The sequence below is a fragment of the Gopherus flavomarginatus genome, chromosome 5, assembly GCF_025201925.1.
Source record: "Gopherus flavomarginatus isolate rGopFla2 chromosome 5, rGopFla2.mat.asm, whole genome shotgun sequence".
In the NCBI taxonomy this organism is placed as follows: Eukaryota; Metazoa; Chordata; order Testudines; family Testudinidae; genus Gopherus; species Gopherus flavomarginatus.
The window spans coordinates 21,072,499-21,098,907 of record NC_066621.1 but is presented as its reverse complement, the minus strand read 5'-3'; the positions used below and the strand labels follow the sequence as shown (position 1 = coordinate 21,098,907).

General features: G+C 46.7%; 1 protein-coding gene across 1 annotated transcript; it reads right to left on the bottom strand.

Moving 5' to 3' along the window:
* Positions 1-60: 60 nt before the first annotated feature.
* On the bottom strand, positions 61-11,738 carry LOC127052586 (omega-hydroxyceramide transacylase-like). Its single transcript, XM_050956427.1, has 4 exons — positions 11,537-11,738; positions 7,519-7,751; positions 6,112-6,177; positions 61-5,165 (listed from the first exon to the last, which is right to left on the bottom strand). Exons 1-4 carry the CDS (start codon positions 11,736-11,738, stop codon positions 4,869-4,871), a joined length of 798 nt encoding a protein of 265 aa, XP_050812384.1. The 3' UTR covers positions 61-4,868.
* Between the last annotated feature and the right edge of the window lie 14,671 nt (positions 11,739-26,409).

Sequence of the window (26,409 nt, the reverse complement as noted above, 5' to 3'; positions counted from 1 at the left end):
CTGTGAAGGGAAAAAAGCTGCCATCATTTGACTGGTACCACACCAAAAACCGCTAAGGCTCGATAAACATGGAACACTAAGGTGTCACTTTCCAGAGTGGAACCAAACTTGGAATCTGAAGCTAGTGAGAGGAACAACCACACGGAAGGTAAGAGCTGAAGGAAACACAAGTCACAGTCAGAGATTATAAACTCTTTGGCGCACGGACCATCTGTTTGTTTTAAAGTTGAGCACGTGCTTTGCTGAACCGGAGCCTAGTACCGGACTTTACAAACAGATGGTTTTGCAGCTCCTATTGATTTGGTCTTCCGCAGGGTCTTTCCCATTAACTGAGCAGTGATTCATCAACAAAGGACTTAACTTTAAGACCAAGAGAAAGTCCTTCGTTCTTCCTAGGCAAAACTCCCCAGTGACTTCAGTGGAAGGTTTGCTTAAGTAAAGACCACAGGATTTGATTCAGATTAACAGACACATTTGTTTCACACTCACTCATTTCTTAAGATTTGTGGCTTCTCCTCTTCCCCTGATGGGGCTGGGTTAGTCAAGGTGCAGCAGCAGAAGGGCTATTTGTTTAAGCTTTTTGCAGTATATTTCATTGTGTAACTCTTACGCCTTTGCCTTCTGTATAATACCCCTTATAAGGGCTGTCTGGTGGGCAGAGATCAGCAGCTGCAGATCATGCAGTTCAGTGCAGATTGTTTCAGAAGACGCACACTGTGCTCGCTCTTGGAGACTTTATTTTTGTTCTTTCTTGCTTAGTTGTTCCCTTAAATCTAAAATAAAAGCTCTTCCTGGCTGAAAGTACCTATTTGCACATTGTATGTGGGAAACGCAACAGATGTAATCAGCTCTGATATATCGGAGGAAAGAGAAATCTTTATTATTATTTTATATTACAGCACCATAGCTATGCATAAAACAAACAAAAAACACAGCCTCTACCCCAGGTCCTTACAATCAGAGAGGAGTAGGGCACCTAACCTCATTCCAAAGGCCACCCCAGGGGTCCTTTGCTGGACTCTGAACCCCATCCCAGGGGTTGCACAAATAGTTGAATAAAACTCAGCGTGACACAGTGAGAAGGGAGGGCAGGCAAAGTGGGGTAGGAATGGGAGGGAGATGTACACAGGCTAGTAGGTTATCTGGTATCACAATTCACACTGTGTTAATCCCATTTCTTTACATACATATTATATATCTATTATTTATTATTATATTATTTATATATGTAAAGCCTGATTTCCAGAGCACCCATGATCTCAGCTGAAGTCAATGGCAGCTGTGGGTTCTGCGCAAGGAAACGGTGTCTTCACTTGGTCCATCCCTTTTGAAGGCTTTCAATAAGAAGTCGCCCTGGTTTAGATTTTCCAGAACAGCCCTCGTCAGCAGTTACCTAGAGAAAATAAAGAGAGATGATCCCTTCCCAGTGATAATATTTTGGACCACCATATGGTCAAGAAAATGGCAAACGCCACTTTGATTCCTCCATGTTGCCCCTACCACCACCCTGTAAATGCCGCTATTTATCCGCCTGCATGTTGCATTTCTGACCCATCTTTCCCGATTCTGCTACAAATTTAGAAAGGAAGTTTAGGAACCAGATTTCATTCTTCACCTACGCACTTGGGGTGGCTGGGTGGTGTTAGTGGCCTGTGAGATACAGGAGGTCAGGCCCTTCTGGCCTTGAGCTCTGTGACTTCATATGTACTTCAGAGTGGGCCCAGTAGTCAACTGGACAGCACAACAGCCTGCCCTGGTCCTCATTCCAGGCCTGATCCAGAGCCCATTAAGTCAGTGGAAAGACTCCCATTGACTTCAGTGGGCTTTGATCAGGCCCTTGCAGAGCGTAGTTATGCAGCTGCTGTCAGAATGGCCTCCTTGGAAGTTGGATTATTGGTTGTCTTCCTGTACTGAGCAAACATTTCTCCCTTGGCACAGATCCCTGGAGCTCTAATAAACAAAGGCCATCTCTTCAGTTACAAGCGTACAGCGGCACATTGTACCAATATAGCTGTGCTGCTGTAAAAGCGCTTGTGTGGCTGCATTATGCTGATGGGAGAGAGCTCTCCTGTCAACATGGAAAACCAGCTCAAGAGCGGCGGTAGCTATGTCAGCGGGAGAGCGGCGCCTGCAGACATAGCACTTATGCCAGCAAAACATATGTCGCTCACGGGGTGTTGTGCTTTTTTTTCCCCTCCCCTGAGTGACAAAAGTTTTGCCAATGTAAGTACTAGTGTAGACACGGCCTACATTGAATTCTTTTTCTTTCTAATTTGGATTCTTTGGGGATGGGGGTTTACAAAGTGACAATAAAAGGCTAGAAGAAGTTTATAGGAAGAATTATTTAACATCTCTACTGTAGGGCATTCTAATTCAAGGACCCCTTGTCCGAATCAATTCAAATTTTGCAAAACGAAAGTTGTACTTTGGCACTGGATCTAACCAATCGATAAAGTAGCTGCTAGGACTTTTCTTGTGGAATATATTTGGGGAGGGCAAAATAGGACGTCAAAGAGAAACCCAATTTAATTTTTAACCCTGGATTAGCCACTCCCACTGATTGATTTAGCTTATTAGAACTTATTCTTACACACCCATTCGGAGATAGATGCAAGCTAAGTGATTTATCCAAGGTGTCACAGCGAATCAGTGGCTGAACTGGGAGCAGAACCCAGGTGTCCTAACTACTTGTCAACTAAGGGACACACAAGTCAGATTCTCAGCTGAGGTAAATCAGAATAAGTCTAACTGGAGTCATTGGAACTATGCCGATTTACACCAGCTGAGAAGCGGTTCCATGCTCTCCTCCCTTAGGCTGTGTCTTCCTTAGGTAAAAAAAGTGTGTTCTTCCGTCAAATTAGCTGAACACCCCTGAGGAAGACAAGGCAGTGCGTAGTTTTCACACAAGTGAACTGGTCGAGCCTTGTCTTCACTCTGCTGCTAACTCAAATGAAGAGCACCCCCTTCTTTCCTGATGAAGAGAGGGCCTTTGTGGCTAATGCTGTTGTGAAAAGAGCTAAAATCCTCATACAGGTCGTTCTCACCTGTCAGTGAGAGGAAGTGACGGGTCCATGTGAAGTTTGCATGGCACAAGATGCTGTGATGTGATCTCAGCAGCTGAGCCCAAGGATCCAGGCGTCTCCTGGCTCTTTGAGGCAGGCAGAGCTACCGCTAAAAGCCAATGGAGGTGAAACAAACAAATGCAATCCTTAAATATCAAGTGGTCAATAAAGGCAAATTCAATTAAGATGAAACTCAAATATCTGCTCCCCCTTATTATTATGGGGTCAGTGCCAGGGGCAGAGGGGTAAAGCTGCAGACCAGCCACTGACCATAGAATCATCCTCAACTCCCTCCCCGCCCCCATTCAGTGTCCAGATTGGAGTGCATGCTCCTCTCGGAAAGACCCCTCTGGGGCTGCTGCTGGGCATGGCTCCCAATGCACATCTATGATGCTACATAAGTAATGAATAATCACCATATAAGACTGTGTGGGAGGGATAGCTCAGTGGTTTGAGCACTGGCCTGCTAAACCCAGGGTTGTGAGCTCAGTTTTTGAGGGGGCCATTTAGGGAACTGGGCTGAAAAATCTGTATGGGGATTGGTCCTGCTTTGAGCAGGGGGTTGGACTAGATGACCTCCTGAGGTCCCTTCCAACCCTGATATTCTGTGATAACCACCTCTGCCTCTCAGCCCTGAGGACGTGAGAGAGATCTCAGAGATACTGGCCTAAGTCAGCCCATGGGGCAACAGGGAAGAGCAGTATATTTGATGATGTTTCACACAGAACCAGCTCAGCAAGGTGCACCAATAAGTCACTTTAGTGAATATGGCCTTAACTCCCTCCCATAGGTACTGACTTATTTTTCCTCGCAGGTGCCCCACAACTCTCTCTGCCCCAAGGCCCCACCCTCACCCTGCCTTTTCTCACCATCCCCCTCCCTGAGGCCCTTGCTGCTCTCTGTCCTCCCCCAAGCCCCTCCCCAAGCCACCAATCAGCTATGGTTGGTGGGTGCTAAGCTCCCACTATTTTTTTTCCAGCCCTGAGTACCCACAGAGTTGACACCTATGCCCCCTCCCCTTCCTGATGTTCTCCTCACCACGTTCCTGATGGGTTTGCAAAGGAGGTACTCCATGTCCTTTCACTTCCTGCAGCATGCCGTAGAGATCTCAGTGTAATGTTACTCAGCTAGTGAAAACCAAGGGAAGAGAAGAAATACAGATCCTCTACCTTTGTCACAGTGCACAGGCGTCTGCTGCGGTATTTTCTTGTCCGTTCCATTTACTGTCCATTTCTCCCCTATTGATAGTTGCAAGAGTTACATGTTCACAAATAATCACATGAACTTGGGTGATGTGTAATGACCTGGGATTGTGCAAAAAATCCCAGTGATGCTTTGTGGGATGGAGCAAACTAGGAATTCCTAATTCACATAGGCCTGCCAATCTTTGTAACACTTACTGTGCCTCTGTAAGAAGAAAACGGCATCATGATATCCTTTTAAATAAAACTCATGTAGAACCTGCAGGGGAAACCACTCATCATTATAAAGGATAGTCATTCCAATTGCAAAAAAAGTACCCCTGTAGGCAGTAATCACAATGTTGCCAACTCTTGTCATTTCATTGTGCATCTTGCAATATTTGGTGTTTTTCTTGTGGAGTCATGTGATTATTATTTTTTTTACTTTGTTCTTTTATTTATTTATTTATTTTTGGTGAGCATCTCTGCTTTCATTAAACAACATTGCTGTGGAAAAAAGCCTGAAAATTTGAATTCTAAAGGCTGAAACATCAGAAGGCAAATAGAACCTACCCAGAATTTTTTTCTAAGGCAGTTTTTTTTTTAAGGCAATTTTTAAGCAATCTCATGATTCATGATTTATGATCCTCACATGCTTGGAGTTGGCAATACTGAAATGATCTGGCACTGTGCAGTCCCTGAGGTTACTCACCGAAAGACTGGGTGGGAAAATACTATAACTAAACCTGCACAAGTTCTCAACTGAGAGCTGGAAGGTGCTTCGGAAGAAGCCAATGCAGTTGAAATAGGCAGGGCAGTCCCTCGGGCAGATGTCGACCTCTCCTGTGTAAGGGGATACCGTGATCATGTTTTCCGACTCCGAGCCAGGCTGCACGTTAGTCATACCTCCATCAATGTAGCGCTGGGAAAACATGCAGTTTGAATCAGATAATGGTTCTTCTTTGGTGTGGATCACAGCATGCTTATCTCATGTGCACGCCTTAACATGAGAGCCAAATCCCATTAGGAAGTCCAGATCACAGCTTAGACACGTAAAATGGGAACTTTTGGGCCCGGTTCTCATTTACATTAAGGCCACTTAACGCTGGAGTGCAAATCACATTGATGCCCATTTTAAGGCCTTTTTACATTGTCTTAGTGCAAATGAGAATCAAGCCCTTGTGTAGCTAATGCCATTAAATGAAGGGGAGTCTCGTGGCTAAGGCAGCGGATTGGGAGTAAAGAGATCTAGGGAGTAAATCAGCACAGGTCCATTGCGTGTACTAGAGCTATTCCAATTCACAGCAGGTGAGAACATGGTCCCTAGATTCTAGGTGCCATTGTGTAGTTCTGGGTCCAGGACAGGCCCTTATATGCATACTGCAAATGAATATAAACTTGTGCCAGCCGGGCCCATGGTGGTGCTATTGGCTCAAGCAAACACTTGCAACCTGGACGGATCCATATGCCCAGAGCTTAACTCAACTCGCTGGTTTCATTTGCGCTTTCACCTCCACAGCTTCTAGCCAACTGGAAACTTACATCAAAACTCAAAGGGTGTGAAGTCCCATGGACTTATAGAATATCAGGGTTGGAAGGGACCTCAGGAGGTCATCTAGTCCAACCACCTGCTCAAAGCAGGACCAATCCCCAGACAGATTTTTGTCCTAGATCCCTAAATGGCCCCCTCGAGGATTGAACTCACAACCCTTTTGAAATTAACAAATATGCTTTTTGGACTAATAACCCGCTAGGACCCCAGGCAGTAAGAGCTGCACACCACAGCTGCATGCCTGAGATCCATGTCAGCCCACTGTCTGGTGGGATCAGAACATTTTCCGCCTGGAGCATTGGCAAAGAGCACTCACCATGCCTTGGAAGGAGGGAGGGTTGAATCCACAATAGATAGGAAGGAAGCAGCTACAGATCACTGCCTGTGGGGAGAAGGGCAGAGGGTTACAGGTGAGTAGAGATAAATATTTTAGAGTTGCATCATCAACCAGGAAATAATGTTTCCCTCTGAAAATGCTGCCCCATTGTTACAAGTAATACCTCAAACTGACACGATGGAGCAAGTGTAGAGGGGAAAAAACCTGGTTGTCTTTATTTCAGTGTGTTGATGCTGTGCCATTGCCAGCAGTTTGTGCACAGGCTCTTTGGCTGCTCTGCTGTTGGTTAGTTGCACTTCCCATCTGAGGTAGGGCAACGGACCAGCTGAAGCGGGGGCTATTCTCTTCTCTGCCACAGACTTGTTATGGGACCTTGTGCAAGTCACTTCCCCTCCCTGTACTCCACTTTTTCCATCTGTAAACTGGGCATACAGTCAGTGCTGCCCACTCGTCTAAGGCCAACACATTGTCGCAACTGATTCACATGAGGGCTGAATTCCAAGAGCCTGTTAAAGGTTTGTAAAAGCGGCAGAGAGTCCTGTGGCACCTTATAGACTAACAGACGTTTTGGAGCATGAGCTTTCGTGGGTGAATACCTCCAAAACGTCTGTTAGTCTATAAGGTGCCACAGGACCCTTTGCTGCTTTTACAGATCCAGACTAACACGGCTACCCCTCTTATACTTGTTAAAGGTTTGATTCCCATTGTGCTGCCTGAGGGAGAATTCCAGAGAAACAGATGGTGAATCCAGCCAGACAGCTCTGTAAATTGCTAGGTTGGAGCAGAACTGGCATTTTCACTCATGGGCGCAGTTCATGCAACAGGCAGAGTCAGTCACTATGGGTTAATTTGTATGTGGCTGCTGCCTCCATATCCAAATGGCTTCTGAATAAATAAGCCAACAAGAGTTAGAGCTGATGGAATATTTTGCTTATGACTTGATGCTCAGCTAGGGGTGGAGTCTCTGTGGAATTGGAGCAGGCTGGAGTTCTCCTATCCCAGCCTGCACTGCATGTTCAGTGGGGGAGGTTTAGGTTGGATATTATGAAAAACTTTTTCACTAGGAGGGTGGTGAAGCACTGGAATGAGTTACCTAGGGAGGTGGTGGAATCTCCTTCCTTAGAGGTTTTTAAGGTCCGGCTTGATAAAGCCCTGGCTGGGCTATTTAGTTGGGGATTAGTCCTGCTTTGGGCAGGGGGGTGGACTAGATGACCTCCTGAGGTCCTTTCCAACCCTGATACTCTATGATTCTATGCACCTGCAGTTTGAGTTAAGCTCAACAGGATTCCTCTCTCCCTAATAAACTCAGTTGTTATTTTCCTAGCTCATCATCAGTTTAATTACTTCCCCCTCTTTTAAATATATAGGAAACAAAGCCACCATTACCTGTATGAGCTCCTCCTTTGATCTGTACTCTGAAATGACGACATTCTGTAAGTCCAACAAGCGCGTGAGGGAAATGCAAAGCTTCCCTGAAGCCAGCTGGTGTGAGTTCTCCGACAGTGTTTGACTCAGCCGCTTCTCTATGATCCGAAGCATACGGTAACCTGGACAAAGGGTGAAACTACTTGCTTTCTTGGCTTCTTCCATAGCTTCATGAAAAAATTCTTCTATCAGACCTGGGAGGGAGTAACCGATCTCGATCACCAGTGCATATAGACAGAAAGGGACAAATTCTCTCACATCCCAATTGCAGATGCTATACAGTGATGAGTGTGGTATGAGAACCTATAGAATAGAATATTGTAAAATCTGGAGACAAGAATGTTGTTGTTACTTGTCTTGTGGTAGCAGCTAGAATTTCCAGTCAGAGGTTCCATAGTGCTAGGTGTTGTGCATGCAAGTAATGGATTCATTGGAGCCTATCGTGATGTATAAATAATTAGCAATATAAAGCGATCTCACCTAGCACTGGATTGTATGGGAAAACTGTTTCCAAGAAGAATCTCAAAGCATATCTTCTCCACGGTTGCAAAAGAAAGAGCTGTGAATCTGGGCTTTCCCAGTGATTCCTGCAGGGGGAGTTAGGTGGTGTGGTGTGATAAATATCAGGAGTCGAGGAGAAAACAAAAATCAAACAATCTGGCAGGAGGGAAACAAACTTTTCTCCCTTTCAGTTGCTATTTAGCTGACAGCTGCATTTTCACAAGAAAGCATTAAGGACATAAGGACAGCCTCCCACGGAGTCCTCGGAAGATGCTCTGGAACTGCTCCCCACAACGCCAGTCAGGACTTTGGGGAGCGTCCTCTCCCTTGGAGCAGACTGTCTTCAGGGCAAGAAGCTCACACGGCTTCACCTTCCTGGGTCTGACCTTGGAGCATTCAGCATCCTCTGCCCCTCTGTGCGCTTCCCACAGTGAGTCCGCCCAGGCGGAGTCCTGGGGAAGCCAGAGGGTCCTGCATGCACCCCCACTTCACAGTCAGACGTGACTCTTAGCCAGCCAGTAAAATAGAGGTTTATTAGATGATAGGAACACGCCCTAAAACAGAGCTTGTAGGTCCAGAGAACGGGACCCCTCAGCCAGGTCCATTCTGGGGCCCAGCAAGCCAGACAACCCCGTCTACTCTCACTTCCCATCCCTAGCCAGCTCCCAACTGAAACCCCCTCCAGCCCCTCCTTCTCTGCTGAGTTCCTTTCCCGGGCCTGGAGGTCACCTGACCTCTCTGTTCTCCCACACCTTTAGCATCACCTTGCAGGGGGGAAGGGCTCGGGCCATTAGTTGCCAGGAGACAGAGTGTCGGCCAGAAACTGAGGCACCCAAACAGTATTCAGAGGAAACACCAAGAACAGTCCCACTTTGTCACACGGCCATACTGAGTCAGACCAAAGGTCCATCTAGCCCAGTATCCTGTCTTCTGACAGTGGCCAATGCCAGGTGCTCCAGAGGCAATGAACAGAATAGGGAATCATCAAGTGATCTATCCACTGTCGTCCATTCCCAGCTTCTGGCAAACATGAGATTGAGCGACCAGATCTGATCCAAAGCATCCTGAAGTGAATGGAAAGACTTCAGAGGGCTTTAGCTCAACCGTAAATTGGCAACAATCTCAATGTTGTAGATTTCACCTCAGGAGCAGAATCTAAATATTGCATCATAGACGATGACTTTTGTAACTGAAGACGCTTGCACATGTTGCTACTAGGCTGTATCTAATACTCCCCAGTATGCTTCAGCCACACACAACATCACGAGACAGGTCCCTGGATTTGGTCCAACCTTACATCTCACCACCTAAACCTCCTTTCAAAACCATGTTGGTTTGCAGAAGGGCAAGCCCCCCTCACACTCATCTCTAAAAGAAAGGAATTGATGAGTTAAGAGAAACATCTTCACCCTAACACCCGACAACATGCAGAGCGCGCAGACTCAGCGCCTCCTCCAAACACAGAGAGATGCTCCGTCCCCTCGACCATCCACCTTGTGCTACCATGCCAGTACCTTAACTCTGACTCCTCAACAACATTAGCAGGTTGGCACAGGTACACCGGGGAATTGTGTTTGTGGCCCGTTGACAGGGAGACCTGGTCTGATGAGCTCCAGGATGCTTGTCAAACCAGTTCTGTGGGGGGAAAAGGAAGTAAGATCCCTGGGCCAAGGGGGTATGCATGAGGGATGCAGCAATCTGCTGGTTATGGCCCACCCAATCCTCATTTATCCCTCTACTATCTTCTTACACATTGTCCCTTGATCCAGACCCCCTCCAGTCTTCTATTCAGGACTCCTGTCCCCCATTGCCTGTGTCAGAGCTCAGGGCAACTGCACTTGTATTCCCCTCTGTGGTCCACCAACGGCACCCACTTTGTGCTCCCAGCAACTCAGCCATCACCTTTTGTGGGTAGAGCCCTGTATCTCTCTCCCTCTTGACCAGGGGTTTTCCATGCTGCACAGTTCCCTGCCCTGTAATATCCCCAGCAAGCCAGACTGCCAAAACAGCCCAGCATCTGTGCTTTGCTGTCTCTTCGAAGGCTAGGAACAGCTGTAAGTGGCAGCGATGACAAGTGACTACACAGCCCTTTGTAAGCAAGCACATTTATTCTTAACATGAAAGCATTCCTGAGGAAATCTATGAAAACAATAAAAGAACCTACACTCGTGCTAACAAACTTGCCAGAGATCATCCCTCACTCTGTGAGTCAGTCCTTCAAACCACACCAGGGGTTTTTCCTGTAGTTACAAATTCATAGCCTTAGCTTGAACTAGCACCCCCATGAATAGTTCAGTCTTTTCTTTATATAGCGAGGGCCTTTGATACTGAGACTCCAGGAGCAGGTGATCATCAGAAAATGGTCCCCTCCTCAAAGTGTAGGCTGGGGTTTTTGCATATGCAGAAGTGGGAAATTTGCATTCACCTCCATCTAGAGATTCCCCAGGGAAACCACTTGACCCTCTTTGCTCCCAAAGTCCACTCTTGCCTGGCACATTGTTTGGTATCATACTTTGAAGTTCATAACACTTCCCAATGTTCACATCCTATCTCCGCTCTGGAGGTAAAACAGGCAAAAGAGATGGAGAAGCGCCTAGTTTGGGACTCCCGTTGGGACTTAGATGTGAGTTTGGCACCAAGCTGCTCAGTTATGTCAGGACTGAGGGGGCCATATGCACGCCCAGCTGCAGAAACTTAGGGGTCAGAGGTCTTTGGGTGGCAGCTTAGCAGCGATTTTGTGAACGCCCATGATGCCTAAATTTTGGACTGAGGCACATGCATCTCTCTTGTGAGTAGCCCTAAGTCACTTGCCCAAGGGCGTACAGGAATCTGTGACAGAACAGTGAATTAAACCCAGGTTTCCTCAGTCCTAAAGTAATGTCCTAACCACTGGACTAGCCTTCCTCTCATATATACAAGTCGCTACCCTCAGGCATGGCAGGGGGACCCGATAACAATCTTCAGATATGCTAAGGGCTGTTATAAAGAGGACCAGGATCGCTTGTTCTCCACGTCCTGAAGATAGGATAAGAAGTAATGGGCTTCTTCTGCAGCATCGGAGATTTAGGTTAGACGTGAGGGAAAACTTTCTGACCATAAAGGAAGTTAAGCTCTGGAATGGGCTTTCAAGGGAGGTTGTGGAAGCCCCGTCATTGGTGGTTTTTAAGAACAGGTTGGACAAACCCATCAGGGCTGGTCTAAGTTTCCTTGGTCCTGTCTCAACGCAGGGGGATGGACTAGATCAGAGTTTCTCAATCTTTTTGATACCAGGGACTGTCTTCCTAAATGGTGACAGGGAGATCTCAGGGATCGGCACTGGTCCATGGACCGGTCATGGGGAAACACTGGAGTAGCTGACCTCTTGAGGTCCTTTCCAGCCTTCCATTTCTCTGATTCTCTGCCCATTGAAATACCCCTAGAAGAAGCCGTGTTTAAAAATACACACATATGGAATGAAGTAAATCGACACCTTCCTTACCTATGTTAACATCACATGCCACTGCTGCAGCTACAAGTGACCCACACGATGCTCCGTAGACCTTGGATGTTGATCTCATTATTTCAGGTGCCAATTCCCATAAAGCCTGCACCACTCCTACTTGGTAGTTTACAAGAAACCCACTACCTGAAAAAGAAAGAGAGATTGGGCCTCCAGGGCCCTTTGGATCTTCTTCAGCCATTGCCAACCACACTGGGAGCTCAAACCTGCAGTTTGCAAAAGAGTTTGTGGGGTGCCGAGCAGCACTTAGCAGATTGTGCTTCTAGTCAGTGACAGAACAGCTGTCTTTTGCTGATGAGCAGTCAGCACTGAGGTGTAGGCAGGGTTGGGTGGAGTCAGAAGACGCTTGGTCTTATTATCTGATGCCATTCATCAACTCATAGCAGTGGGATTGCTCCATACCACTTCACACTCGGTAATTATGAAGGTTGCTTTCTTCATTGGTAATCAGAGTACAAGCGCAACACAAAACCTTATGAAAAAGAAACATTCATATTTTTTGTGCAAACATTAATGACCCTGGTGACAAACTTCAAATGCATTTGTACCGAACTGGCACAGTTTTACCATATAGTAACAGTTTCCTTATCCACTACATGGGCATCATATACATTAGTGGAAACTAGAGAGGAGTGTAAAAATATTGCTTCAGCATGCAGAGGTGTAATCAAGAAGGCCAAAGCACAACTGGAGTTGTAGCTAGCCAGGCATGCAAAGGGTAACAAGAAGGGTTTCTACAGATATGTTAGCAACAAGAAGGTCAGGGAAAGTGTGGGACCCTTAATGAATGGGGGAGGCAACATAGTGACAGATGATGTGGAAAAAGCTGAAGTACTCAATGCTTTTTTTGCCTCGGCCTTCACGGACAAGGTCAGCTCCCACTGCTGCATTGGGCAGCACAGTATGGAGAGGAGGTGAGCAGCCCTCGTGGTGAAATAACAGGTTAAGGACTATTTAGAAAAGCTGGACATGCACAAGTCCATGGGTCCAGATCTAATGCATCTGAGGGTGCTGAGGAAGTTGGCTGATGTGATTGCAGAGCCATTGGCCATTATCTTTAAAAACTTGTGGCGATCGGGGAAGATCCTGGAAGATTGGAAATAGGCAAATATAGTGCCCATCTTTTAAAAAGGGAAGAAGGAGAATCTGGGGAACTACAAACCGGTCATCCTCACCTCAGTCCCTGGAAAAATCATGAAGCCGATCCTCAAGGAAACCATTTTGAAGCACTTGGAGGAGAGAAAGGTGATCAGGAACAGTCAACATGGATTCACCAAGGGAAAGTCATGCCTGACCAACTTGATTGCCTTCTGTGAGGCGATAACTGCCTCTGTGGATATGGGGAAAGTGGTTGACTTTAGCAAATCTTTTGATATGGTCTCCCCAGTGGCATAGCCAGGTTTTCGGCTTAGGGGGAGCACAAAACATAAAAAAGGCACCCCCTCCTTGGCTCTCCCTCTGGCCACTCCCCCAGATCGGATACCCCACCCCGCTCCGCTCACCTTCCCTCCTGCGCTTCCGTACGGTGTGCCACCCCGCGGCTCCTCCGGCCATGCGACCGGCAGGTGCCACTTCCATGCCTGCCAGCCTGAGCAGAAGCAGCTGCTTCCACTGAATCCCACCAGCTACACTACTGCGTCTCCCGCAGTATTCTTGCCAGTAAGTTAAAATATGGATTGGATGAATGGATTATAAGGTGGACAGAAAACTGGCTAGATTGTCAGGCTCAACAGGTAGTGATCAACGGCTCGATGTCTAGTTGGCAGTCAGTATCAAGCGGAGTGCCCCAGGGGTCAGTCATGGGGCTGGTTTTTTTCAACATCTTTATTAATGATGGATGATGGGATGGATTGCACCCTCAGCAAGTTCATGGATGACACTAAGCTGGCGGTAGAGGTAGATACACTGGAGGGTAGGGATAGGGTCCAAAGTGACCTAGACAAACTGGAGGATTGGGCCAAAAGAAATATGATGAGGTTCAACAAGGACAAGTGCAGAGTCCTACGCTTAGGATGGAAGAATCCCATGCACTGCTACAGGATGGGGACCGACTAGCTAAGCAGCAGTTCTGCAGAAAAGGACTTGGGGATTACAGTGGATGAAAAAGTGGATATGAGTCAGCAGTGTGCCCTCATTGCCAACGGGGCTAATGGCATATTGGGCTGCATTAGTAGGAGTATTGCCAGCAGATCGAGGGAAGTGATTATTCCCCTCTATTCGGCACTAGTGAGGCCACATCTGGAGTACTGCCTCCAGTTTTGGGCCCCCCGCTACAGAAAAGATGTGAACAAATTGGAGAGTGTCCAGCAGAAGGCAACGAAAATGATTAGGGGGCTGGAGCACATGGTTTACAAGGAGAGGCTGAGGGAATGGCTTGTTTTGTCTGCATAAAAGAAGAGTGAGGGGAGCCTTGATAGCAGCCTTTAACTCCCTGAAGAGGGGTTCCAAAGAGGATGGAACTAGACTGTTCTCAGTGCTGGCAGATGACAGAACAAGGAGCAACGGTCTCAAGTTGCAGTGGGGAAGGTCTAGGTTGGATATTAGGAAACACTATTTCACTTGGAGGGTGGTGAAGCACTGGAATGGGTTCCCCAGCGAGGTGGTGGAATCTTCATCCTTAAAGGTTTTTAAGGCCCAGCTTGACAAAGCCCTGGCTGGGATGATTGAGTTGGGGTTGGTTCTGCTCTGATCAGCACCTAGTGGGAGTTAGGCACCTAGGGAGGTTTGAAAATCCAACTAGAAGGTCAGTGGCAGAGTTGGGAATAGGGCCCAGGCTGGCAGCCATTCATAGATCAGCCCTAGAGTCTGGCAAACTTAAACCACGGTTTCCCCAGCTTTCACTGGTGTAACCTCCTGGTTGGTGGATTGGTCCCTCCACATACACCCCTGGTGTCTCATTGCTCCATGGCCTGGCATAGTTGCTACCATATCTATTCTTTCTCTCTCTCTCTCATGTTTTCTGCCTCTGTTCCTTTTCTTTCCCTTCTCCTCTGTGTCCTTTTGCTTGCCAGTAGACCACGTGCTGCCCAGCATGCAGAGGGAAGTGTCTGCACATGAGTGGCCTCAGTGGTTAAGCCATGTGCATTCCTGGGACTGACCAGGGTGCCACATGAGGAGAGAAAATAAACTTGGGCTGCTGAGCCCTGGATAGGAGCATTAGGGTCTGCTGCAGGAGCAGGGAAGGCAGATGCATGGGGATTGGGTACATCCTGTGTGGAGCAGCATTCTCCACTCACTGCTCCTCTCCTGCCCCTGGCTCTCCCTGAACTAGTCTGTCAACTACTCCGCCCCTGGTTGGGAAATACTGGTCTATGTTACTGAAGGCCCAGCCTGCCTATTGAGCAGGATGTAGCTAGTTCCAACAGGACTGAACAAAGAGGACTCATGAAGGCAACTCCCTCTTCAACACAGGCTCAGAAGATTTCATTTCCAGGCCAACTCAATAGCTAAGTGACTCTCATGTTTCGGTGGGACACGATTTCTCTGGCTTCATGGCTAAGTCGAGTCTATCACTTCTCAGGTCTCATTCCAGTCAGACGCACAGTCTTAACAGAAACTATGTGCCTCAGTTTCCCTATCTGGGTAAAGGAGGGATAATGACAAGGAGCTTCTTTGTAAAAGGGCTTTGAGATCTAGGGATGAAAAGAGCTAGGCATTATTGATGTGGATGAAAGCTCCATCCTTTGGGATAGTGAAGCCAGACAGCATGTAGCCATAGAAAAGGTAGCTGTGAGAAGCAGCCCTACACTCTGAGCACTGCTGTAACTTCCTCACCTGGACCATTTCCTGCTGCATAAATATACCAGCAGACAGAGGATGCCATAACCACAGGCTAAATCTCCCCATTCTGTGTGATTTCATTGTCTATATTAAGTACTTTATGAAGCTGGACTCCCCTGCTCGTTCTTCGATGGCTGTAGGGACACATAAAAGGTCAGAGAGACCTGTCGGGTCACTACCCCCAATCCCCCACCCCCCACGGGCAGGTCAGTACCACACTGAGCCCATCATGCTCCTGAGCAGGTCAGAGCACAGTCCCTGTGTAAAGCAGGTTAAGGACCGTCCTATGCACATCCCACTGCTGGGGCATGGCAGAACCCTATGGGCGGGGCAGCTCAGGGATGTGCCAAACCTATCTTCCTGCTGGGAGAGGCAGGCTTTGGCCCCCCTCCATCACTCTCCCATCCCCTCAGGGACTGGGTGGGAGAGTTGGGGTGCTGAAGAATGGCCCAAGGGAATGGGGGACTTATAGGGAGGGGGAGTAGATGCCTCATTGTCCTATCTCCCAGTTGCCCGGTGCTGCAAATACATACACCTGTGAGTAATTTTACATACATGCCTAGGTCCTCTGGCATCTAGAGCACTGCTCACCGGAGTCATTTACTCGAGTGCAGGACTGGATCCCAAATAAAACTAGCCTGTAACCTAAGGACCTGCTCCTGCCCCCATTGACGTTAATGGCTGAAATGCCCTTTTAAATTCACTTTGCACAGGCCTGGCTTTACAATCAAATCTAAATTACATGTCAGCTACCAGTGCAGTGCCCCAAGACACTAGCTGGGGAAGGCCACATGATCAATGAAATTAGTCATGTATAAACTGTTCCTCTGAAGAGTAATGATGAATTGTTGACAGTGTTCCAGTACCCCTGTAGAAAGCTGATGAGGTCACCCTTCCATGTACGTTAAGCTGACCTGGAGATTATAAGGTGGCAGGGTTGATTCTCATCTTGCTTTACACCAACGTGAACCAGGAGTAAATCCACTAAACTCAATGTAGTTGCACCAGTGCCGATCAGATCAGACCCAGCCTCTCATTCTGGACAGGACTGTTCCTGCTCCTTTGAAACAAGTTGGGGATTTTATTATTCATTTGATCACTGGGGCTGGGGGCTGGGGAGATATCACAGCTTTGCCTAGCATATGACAATGCTTTCATGACAACTGCAAATTCTGTAAAATAGTGCTGTGAGACATCTTTTATTACCAGAGTTTCTGCCTACAGCTCTGCTTTTTCCCTTCTCTCTCATTTCAAATTCAAGGCCCTTAAGTTACTAATTAAACATCCGTTTTCTATAGCTTGTGATTAAGTTGTATCATATCTGCCTAAAGAGGGTGACATGGAGCCAAACTAAAAGATGGATGTTGTATTTCTCTTTCATCCAAATGACTTTGTTTCTTGGACTTAGATCAAGTCGAATGGAGGAAAATCGAACCAGCTGTTGAATCAATGGGAAGATACTGTAGTAAAACCTCTGCCTTAAAAGAAGTACCCAGCTGGGATCTGTCTGCGTTTATTTGGGGGCTGAACATGCTCCTGTGCATTATGATAGAATTAGTCCAGAGTCCTTTCTAATCTGAAAGGCTCCACAAATGTCATTTCATGTGTATAGATGTCTATTATATCCCTCTTCCTCTGTTCTGTATAAACCAGCATCTAGAATGTCTCTTGATGGATGAATGCCAACTACATAGTAGCACTTGTAGTAACAGATTAAAGTTACCTTTTCACAGGTGACATTTAGATTCAGCCCGTTTTTCAGGAAATGGTTTCTTTGTCTGAATTTGTGAGGTTTTTCAGCTTTATCCCTATTCCTTGTTTGCCTTTCCCACCTATTGGCTTTTGTCTGTGGCTGCAGCTCCCAAGGGGGAGACAAAAAAAAGACAAGAGCAGGCTTGCTCTCGGTCACTGAGATTTCATCACAGGGTCTTGGGCATGACAAACTCCCCGGGAAACTTGCCCTTTCTCTGAGTAAAAGGTCGGAATCAGACACAGGAGCGTTTCTACCTTTAACAACTGTAGAGCCACTAACTAATGGGAACAGGATTTGGCTCATAGTGAGTTGGGTGGCAAAGAATCTTAGTGGTTAGAGCAATGGACTGAGAGTCAGGAGATCTGGATTTTTTTTTATGATTCTGCCACCAGGTCTCTATTCGCCAGATGCTTGCATTTTCAGTAACAGAGTATTTGTAAAAAGCTTCAATCTCTTTTCAGAAAAAAGGTGCTACATCATTTATAAAATATAATTAGCGCCTTCTGTGGGTGTGAGTGTGAACTGTATGCTGACCTGTACCAGAGTGGCAAGTTCTAGAGCTCTGTATAAAGGTGCAGAGCCCTTTTCCTGACTCACCCTAATGGTGCAAATTGATTCCACCTTACAATCTAGGGGTGGAATCCTGGCTCCATTGAAGTGTCAATTGCTAAACTGCAACAAAGAGTCCTGTGGCACCTTATAGACTAACAGATGTATTGGAGCATGAGCTTTTGTGGGTGAATACAAACTTCGTCAGACGCATGCTAAACTGACTTCAGTGGGACCAGGATTTCACCCTAGGAACATGAGTTGTGGTGTGTTTCTCAGCAGAGGCAATTAGGGTCAGGCCCAAAGACAATGAACAGTCAAGCTCAACCCGAGGCTTCATCTGAGGTTTATGTTGCCTTGTTGAAGTTTACATAAGTAGTAAAGGCAAAACCCTAAGACCGGATCCTATCCAGTGTTCAGTGACTGTGCCCGCAGTGCGCAGGCCAGGGGTCGGCAACCTTTCAGAAGTGCTGTGCCGAGTCTTCATTTATTCACTCTAATTTAAGGTTTTGCGTGCCAGTAACACATTTTAATGTTTTTAGAAGGTCTCTTTCTATAAGTCAATAATATATAACTAAACTATTGTTGTATGTAAAGTAAATAAGGTTTTTAAAATGTTTAAGAAGCGTCATTTAAGATTCAATTAAAATGCAGAGCCTGCTGGACCGGTGGCCAGGACCCAGACAGTGTGAGTGCCAGCAAAAAACAGCTCTCGTGCCGCGTTTGGCACGCGTGCCATAGGTTGCCTATCCCTGGCATAGGGTGTGCAAACTGCTCTGTGGGGGTGCTTTGAAAGAAATACTGTCTGTAGTGAGTTTCCTTTTGTCAGACCTTGGCAGTCATGAGACTCCATAGATACTGATGGGCATCTACGTAGCGCCTTGAACTCAGTTTGTAGTTTTGTTTGGGCAGATTGTTCAATTCCGGTGCTCCTTGGGGCTCATAGGCTGGGCTGCCAGATAGCTGAGAATAATCAGACAGTGTCAAAAATGCCATGCTTGCTTCTCGACGAAAAGCAGCAGCTGTGGTAAGAAGTTGAATTGCTTTAAATTGCCGCTGGAGAGGCGGTGGATTGGGATGGAGCTATTGATCTGTTGGAGGAAAAGGCAGTGTGGGGTCTATCAGAGGCGAATGATCCTCAGGCAGGGAGGTACACTGTATTTCTATTATTAATTATCACTTACATAGGGGCAGCTGTTGAGAGAAGGCTTTGCAAACAAGTAGGAAGACAAAGTCTGTGCAGCCAAGATCTTAACAGCTGTGGTCCTGATCTTGCACGCCGGTATTCACATGAGCCATCCTTACACAGCTCAGAGGTTCCATCTGATGGAGATGTGTGGCCACTATGGCTGGCGAGCGCATGGGAGGAGGGAGAAATCATGAAAAGTCCTGTGTGGTTTTAATCCAAAAAAAAAAATTCCTGTATCAACATTGTGCAGTTTCTGTGATGTTTAGGGACTGAAGGCAGCTTACAAAAACTGAAGGGACATTATCCATTTCTCGGAGCATGAGCCACATCTGCAGAATTGTCAAAAACATCCTTGAAACTCACTGGTCTCTGCTCACCTTTTCTAAGGTAACTGGCCATCGTGGAAAATTAAAACAGGGGTGACCTGCAGCTGCTCTTCCCATTGCAGGTCTTCAGAAGTGTTGGACCAAATTAGGACCCAGCCTGCAATCTGAACCTAACTCTTCTATGGATTCAGCAAGGTACTTAAATTTCTGTCTACATCATGTGAGTAGCTCCATTGTATCCTCAGGCTCCATCACTAGATTTGCCCAGTCAGACATTCTGATCCTTGTGGCTCCATTTTCCACAGCAAGATGTCTCTGGCAGGGCTTCCCAGCCACTGATACATCCCGGATGTGGTTGTTAAGTTAATTGCAAGGAAAACAGGCTACACCTCCCATGACAGTAAAAGACAAGCAGAAGACAAAATCTTCTGAGACGTTCCACCGGCTCACTTTGCCAGGGAGAGGAAGTATCGTGCAGGGGCACTGGAGACCTGCTCTGCTCTGTGGCAACCCTGTTCTCTTCTCTGCCACAGCTTCCCTGTGGGACCTTAGGCAGGTCACTTAGCAATCCAGTCAGTGGGATTTAGGCTCCAAAGTGCCTAAACCACTTTTGAAAATGAGACCTAGGCATTGCACCATTGAGTGCCTTTAAAAACCAGGGCCCTCATTTCTCTGTGCTTCTGTATGATGGAGACAATATCAGTGTCCTACCACACAGGGGGGCTTTGAGGACAAGCACATGAAAAGATTGTGAGATGTTTAGCTGTTACCGTGATGGGAGTGTGGGTTATAAATACAATCAGTGGGTGCCAGTATGTTGGCAGCTCCTTTCCACACTTCACTAGCATGGTGCTTGCACTGGATTGTCCCGAAGGAATAAACTCTTTCTGTTCTGAATGCGTTTTGCATCCTGTGCATCCTGTTTCAATGAGCGGTACCAGCCCTAGCGCTGCCCACAGCCATGTCCATTCTGAACACACAGTGTCCTGGGAGCCTTCCCGCTTCTGCTCTCCACATTCTGGGCATCCATTGAGCCCGTGCTGATCAGGAGCACCTCCAAACCGCTCTACATGGTGCTCATTGCTCTGCAGGTTTGAGCATCTGGAGTAAATGGGGATGGCTGATTTGGATCCAAGGGACCCTCACTTCCCAATCTGTCATGGATTTCTGCTGGATTGTCAGCTAGGAGTGATGTGGAGTCTATGGGGACTGGCACCTGAAATACCGAGCTAGGTATCTCTCCGGTCTAGAATATCGTGTGGGTCACTTGCAGCTGCAGCAGTGGTATGTAACATTGATAAGGAGTAGAATGCTTTTACTGATTCTCTATATAACAAATACTTGCCTCTTGTATTGCTAACTCTAGAACATACTCTATTCATAATTATTGCAATATAATTGTACTTCTAAAGAAGGTTTACATGGAAATGTCTGAAAGTACTGGCTTATAATATGCCTTTGAAAAAAGATCAGCTCTCACAATTAAGGTCAGATTTTCAGAAGAGTCCAGCACCCAATGTGCTGGTCTCTTTGAAAATCTGGCCCATAATTCCAATTTGTAGTGAGATATACTTCTCTAGCGCCTCCTTGGGGAGAGGGTGAGTGCTACTCTTGTCTCAGAGTCCAGAGCACTGCCCTCCAGCTGTGGTGTTCAGGGTGTGTGTGCTTGTGTGTGTGTGTGTGTTTGTGTTTCCCCAGTCAGCCGCTGAACTGCCACTCTGCCCTAAGCAGGGATCTTCCCTTTTAAGGGCCCACCCGCCTCCAGGCTTGGCAAGCCTAAAAGGTTCTAGTCCTATTCCAGGTTCCTTCAGTTAATTTACCACTGAACTCTTCATCCAATGCACAGGTTTTTACATTTCATACAGAGAAGCCTGCACTCTCCCTTCCACTTCTCACTTGGAAGCAAATGCAGGGGATTTGGGGCTCATCCCTCTGAACTGGCAGCAATGGGAAAGGAAGGCTGGAGATGCCCAATAATGACATTCTAATGTCTCATGGGTCTTTGTAAAATGCACGTGCTATTTCTCAGTACATCAGTAAAGCCTGCCTTCACCAAACACTTTGTTCCTGCTGCCCAGATGGTACATCCTCCCCTGCTACTGACCATTGTAAGTACATCCAGGTAACCATACCTCCTGTGCTGACCTATTTCAGGTACATCCCAGGTGCACTTGTCTCTGCTGCACTCCCATCATACTTTGCCTCAGCACCTGCTGTGGGATCAGCACTCTCAGCTCCATTTAAATACCCCAAACTCCTCCTCCCAGTGGGGTGCTAAGAGATCACAGCAGCATGACATGCATTTTAACGATCCTTTGGTGTGATATTTTGACAACAGATTACACAAAGGGAAACTTACACATGGGAAAGTCTTAACTCAATAACTTTAGAGATGCTGCAGCAACGAACTCAGAATAGCTTAAATGTCAAATGGATTCAAGATCTAGGTATATTCCAGTATTGATGAGTGGGAAAACATTCCCTGCTCAATGACTTTGTGATGTTGTCTTCTGCAACTTGTTAAAGAAAAACAGCTATTGAATTAGGCTGAGATCATCAAAGGCACCCAATTCCCATTGAAGGTCAATGGGATTTGGGCACCTAACTCCCTTAGACTGTGTTGAGAATCCCAGCCTTAAACATCGTATCATCATTTCAGCCCCGGTTCAGAAAAGAATCTCTATTGAAGACAGTTCTTAAGTGTGTGCTTCAGTCCCATGGCAATCCAGGGGAAAGTTTGTGGTTTAGTGGTTCCCTGAATTGGGGCCTTTGTCTAGTTATAAAAATCTGTAAGTCCCCCATGGACTGGCCCTGAGGGGGCTGGGTGCAGAGGGACTGGTGCTGAAGAGAGGCATGGAAGGGTTTGGGTGTGATTAGTGGATATCTGACTAGGCGGAGGCAGAAGCGAGTGGGGAAAAGTTGCAGGCTGGATTGTACCCAGCTCAGTCCAGCAATGTGGGAGGACAGAATACAAAGAGCCCTCGGAGGAGGGACAAGCCATTTCTTTCACACTCAGGGCCAGATCCTCAGCTGGAGTAGATCAACATAGCTCCATTTCCTTCAATGCCGGTTTCAGTGGGGCATTCACTTTCCGAAAGCTTTAGGATCTTTTTTTTAAAATCAGTTTTCACCAGCCCTCCTCCAATCTAAAATTGTGACAAGTCATAGAAATATTGGGTTGAGTTTATTCCAGATGCAGCTTTACAGCCATGAATGGAATTACAGTAGGGCCCATTGTGGTCACAATTCAGGAGTCCACGGTAGGACAGTAAAATGTGATGTGCCTTGTAACTGCAGCAGTGACACACACACACACACCCCTCCATCATTACACGCATCACAACCTAAAGCCAGTGCTTCGGTACACACGGGACATGTGGGGGATAGTTCTGAGAAACCTACAGTATCACACGTGCGGAAAGCATCTTGTTTCTCAGGTGGGAAAACGCAGTATCTTCTGTTGATGTGGGACCCATTGAATGAGTATGGGAAAGAAACACGAAAATCGGACTACTTGACTATCAAATTGTGTGTGTGCAGTGAAATGAAATGTCATTTCAAAAAGAGTTTGCTTCTCCAGTTAAACTCACAAGCCCTTTTGGATTAAAGGGAACAGGTGCTAGCTACCTGCAGAACTCTCTCTTTATCATAGGACCTGGCTGGCTCTGAGGGACTATTGGGGGTGTTAAATAGAAGCACCAATCTAGGAATTGTGATTTCAAATCCAGCCCAAGTCTGAAGTTAAAACAAACAAAAAAACAGATGAATTGCTCCAACCTGCCTCTAGCAAAGAGGGGTTTTATTTGGGGGAAATGTAATCTGAATACAGCAGAATAGTTGAAAGATGCTGAAACTATTGTTGGAAAGAAAATAAACTACATAAGCAAAGGCTCCCTGGGAGGGGAGGATGGTTATTAGAGTCAGAGGGTTAGACGGGGTCGCAAGGGTCACCTAGTCTAACCCCCTGCTAAAATGCAGGATTTGTTGTGTGTAAACCATCCACGGCAGATGGCTATCCAGCCTCCTTTTGAAAACCTCCAGTGAAGGAGCTTACACAACCTCTGGAGGCAGTCTGCTCCATTGTCTTGCTGTTCTTACAGTTAGGAAGTTTGTCGTGAGATTAGGTGTGGAAGTGTAGGTGGGAAGAGGAGGAGGGAGCTGAGGGGTGAGGGGATAGGGACGAGAGGATGAGGGAGGGGAAGGGTACGAGACTGGGAAGGGGGACATGGGTGTGAATGACAAGGGGAATGGGGCAGACTAGAGGCTGAGGTAGGGACATCTGTCAGCCCCACATTGCCCTCCCATGTGCATGGCACGATCTGGAGGCCCCTGCCCATCTGAAGTGATATGACCCTTCTCCTTGCTATCCTCATGTGAGCAAGGTTCTGGGGGGTTGCTTTTCTGGGATGGGGGGTCTGAGCCCTTCCCCTACCTCCTATGGAATTTGGAGGTGCGTGCCCCCACCAGTGGTGTCTGAGCCCCATTCCCTGCCACCTGTGTGTATGCCAGGATCTCGGAGGGCAATGCGGGGGCTGACAGATGTTCCCAAAAGTATTGGCATGTCCAATATTTCGGGAATGCCTCAGTGGCCACCAGTGGTGGAGCTGGGCAGAGCATCGGGGGGCACTTTGGAGGTGTGGTGGGCTGAGTGGAGCTGGAACATGACTGGGGAAGCCTGGCTGAAGCAGGGGCCAGAGTCCCAGCTGGGGGTGGGAAGTGGGAGGCAGGGCCTGGCTCAGTGTGCAATTCAGGCTACAGAACCAAAGTAGCATGTGATCCTCGGGTAAGCTGCTATCTGTGTTATGCGCACACAACAGCACAGGGCAGGAGACAGCAAGAGGCAACTTCTTATATGTTAATGGCTTCTACTGTGCCAGCTAAAGGCTTAATGGGACAGGGAGAGGAGAGGGAGCTGGAAATGTTGGCGGTAGGGGACTACATATTGCAAGGAATAGTGGGGCAGGGAGTAGGGAAGGAGAGAGACACACCACACCAGTCTTCTCTCACATGCTTAAAGTTACTGTAACCACCATGTGCTAACACTGCCAGGCTGGGGGACATAGAGCAGGGATAAGATTTCTCTCATTGGCCCTGTGAGCAATTGCACATTGCCAACATTTCAAATCACATAGCAACCGTGCGGCTTAGTGGAACAACCACTGGACTGGGACTATTGTTAGCTCTGCCACTGGCCTGCTGCATGACCTTGGGCAAGTCACTTCACCGCTCTGTGCCTCAGTTTCCCATCTGTAAAAGGGAGATAATGGTGTAAAGTTCTTTGAGATGTACTGATGAAAAGTACTATATAAAAGCTAGGTTTTGGGGTTATTACCTAGCTTCAGTTGCATATCAACTGCAAATCTAGGTGAGAACTACAACTGCCTAAATGATCAGTAACTCCTCCCAATGAACATTTCTCTTTCTGTTTGAAAGCTAGGAAATTAAATGGCAAAAAAAATTGTTAAAGTAAGGTTGACCAGTGATATCTTGCCCTTTCAGATCATTGAGGTCAGCAAAACTCAAAGTTCTGAAAGCCAAGAAATACAGAATTAAGATAAATTCTCACACCAGCTTAATTCTGCCCTCTTTGAGCACCCACAATGCTCACAACACACAGACTCCCACTCTGCCATTTCACGAAGTGGACAGGTGCTAGCTGCACGTTTCTGTACTCTGAAACACTGAGCCTGCTTCCCCACCATAATACCACAATTGTGAAATGTAACCACCACTTCTTACTCTTTTACAACCCCTTCACATAGGGTACCACCCAAACATGGGCATTCCCCTACCCATCTTTAAATCCAGACTGCTCTCATATCCTATTTCCCTGCTGGCAATACCAATGGCAAGAAGACCCCCAGAGCCCTGACACAGTCTACACAATTCTGTGTGGTAATGAGGCAGACTGGAACCTCAAGGTACACGCACACCTCTTGCTTCCACATGGGGGGACTCAAATCCAGAGCTCCTCATATCACAATCACAGCTCTTTCAAGCTACTCCAGCCTATTTCTCCATCATTCAGTACAACTATGTTCAGCACAGTGAATGCAGCTGGAGTGATTGCAGATAATTCTCAGTGCCTATTGCCAGCGCTGCGGGGCAGAGTTAAGGTTGTGTAGGCATTCACCTTAACTCTGCATTTCCTGGTTTTTGGACGTTTGAGTTTTGCTGAAGTCAATGTTGTGGAAAGGCATGAGCAATCACAGGGCAGCGTTAACTCTATGTCAATGACGTTTTTTTGCCATTTAATAATTATAAAGATGCATTGATTTCCATCTCACCAGAACAAATCTCTCCTTGGAATATGGTGCACTGGGATAGGCTGAGTGTGACAACCTTTTCTTGAATATTTCTTATAGAAGGGATAAGCTCTTGGCAGCATTAGAAATCAAGCTTGCCCCTTCTGCGTTCAAGAACATGTCCTCAGAGAGGCAATAGTGACTGTGTGAACTGAGTCCCGATTTCAGCTGTCACTGCTTAAGCCATTCAATCAGCAGCACAGTTGCAGAGTCACTCAAGCGTTAATACTGCAGCATGCCCAGTGATGACAGTCACCTAAAGAAAGCAAATGGACATTTACTACATATGATCCACTTCCGAAGAAAAGCTGTGCATATAACCCCATGCCTCCTAAAATGAGAGCTGGGCAGGAAATGGTTTTCCTATCCTGTGAGAATTTTTGAGAGTTTCAAACATCTCCCATTCCCCCCAGGACAGAAAGTCAAATTTCGTAAACAGACCCCCGCCCCCACCCCACCCCCCCAAAAAAAAATTCAGTTTGGGTTGATCAAAACATTTTATTTTGATACTGCCCTTTTTAAAAAAAATTTAAATGAAACTCATATTTCAAATGAAAAGTTATTTTGAACCAAAAATCGAATCATTTTATTCCAAAAATATTGAAATGGGACAATTCTCCTCCCTCCGCCCCTTCCTGCAATTATTTTTTCTAAAGGAACAATTTGTCAAAACTGATGCATTCCCGCTGGAAGTTTCGGTTTTGATGAATCAACATTTTCAGTGAAAAATTCCCAACCTAACACATTGTTATGAGAGTGATGGGCTAAACCTTTCTCCTGCTCTGCTTAAAATGATGTGTTCCCCGGGGACCAGGAGAGATGGCACATAATGACTCAGTACAACTTCTTCAATATCATCATGGCCCTGCTGAAATCAGTGAGAAAACTCTCATAGATTTCTATAGGCTTTGGATCGGGCTTTTTTCTAGCTGAAAAAGAGAGCCCTCCGT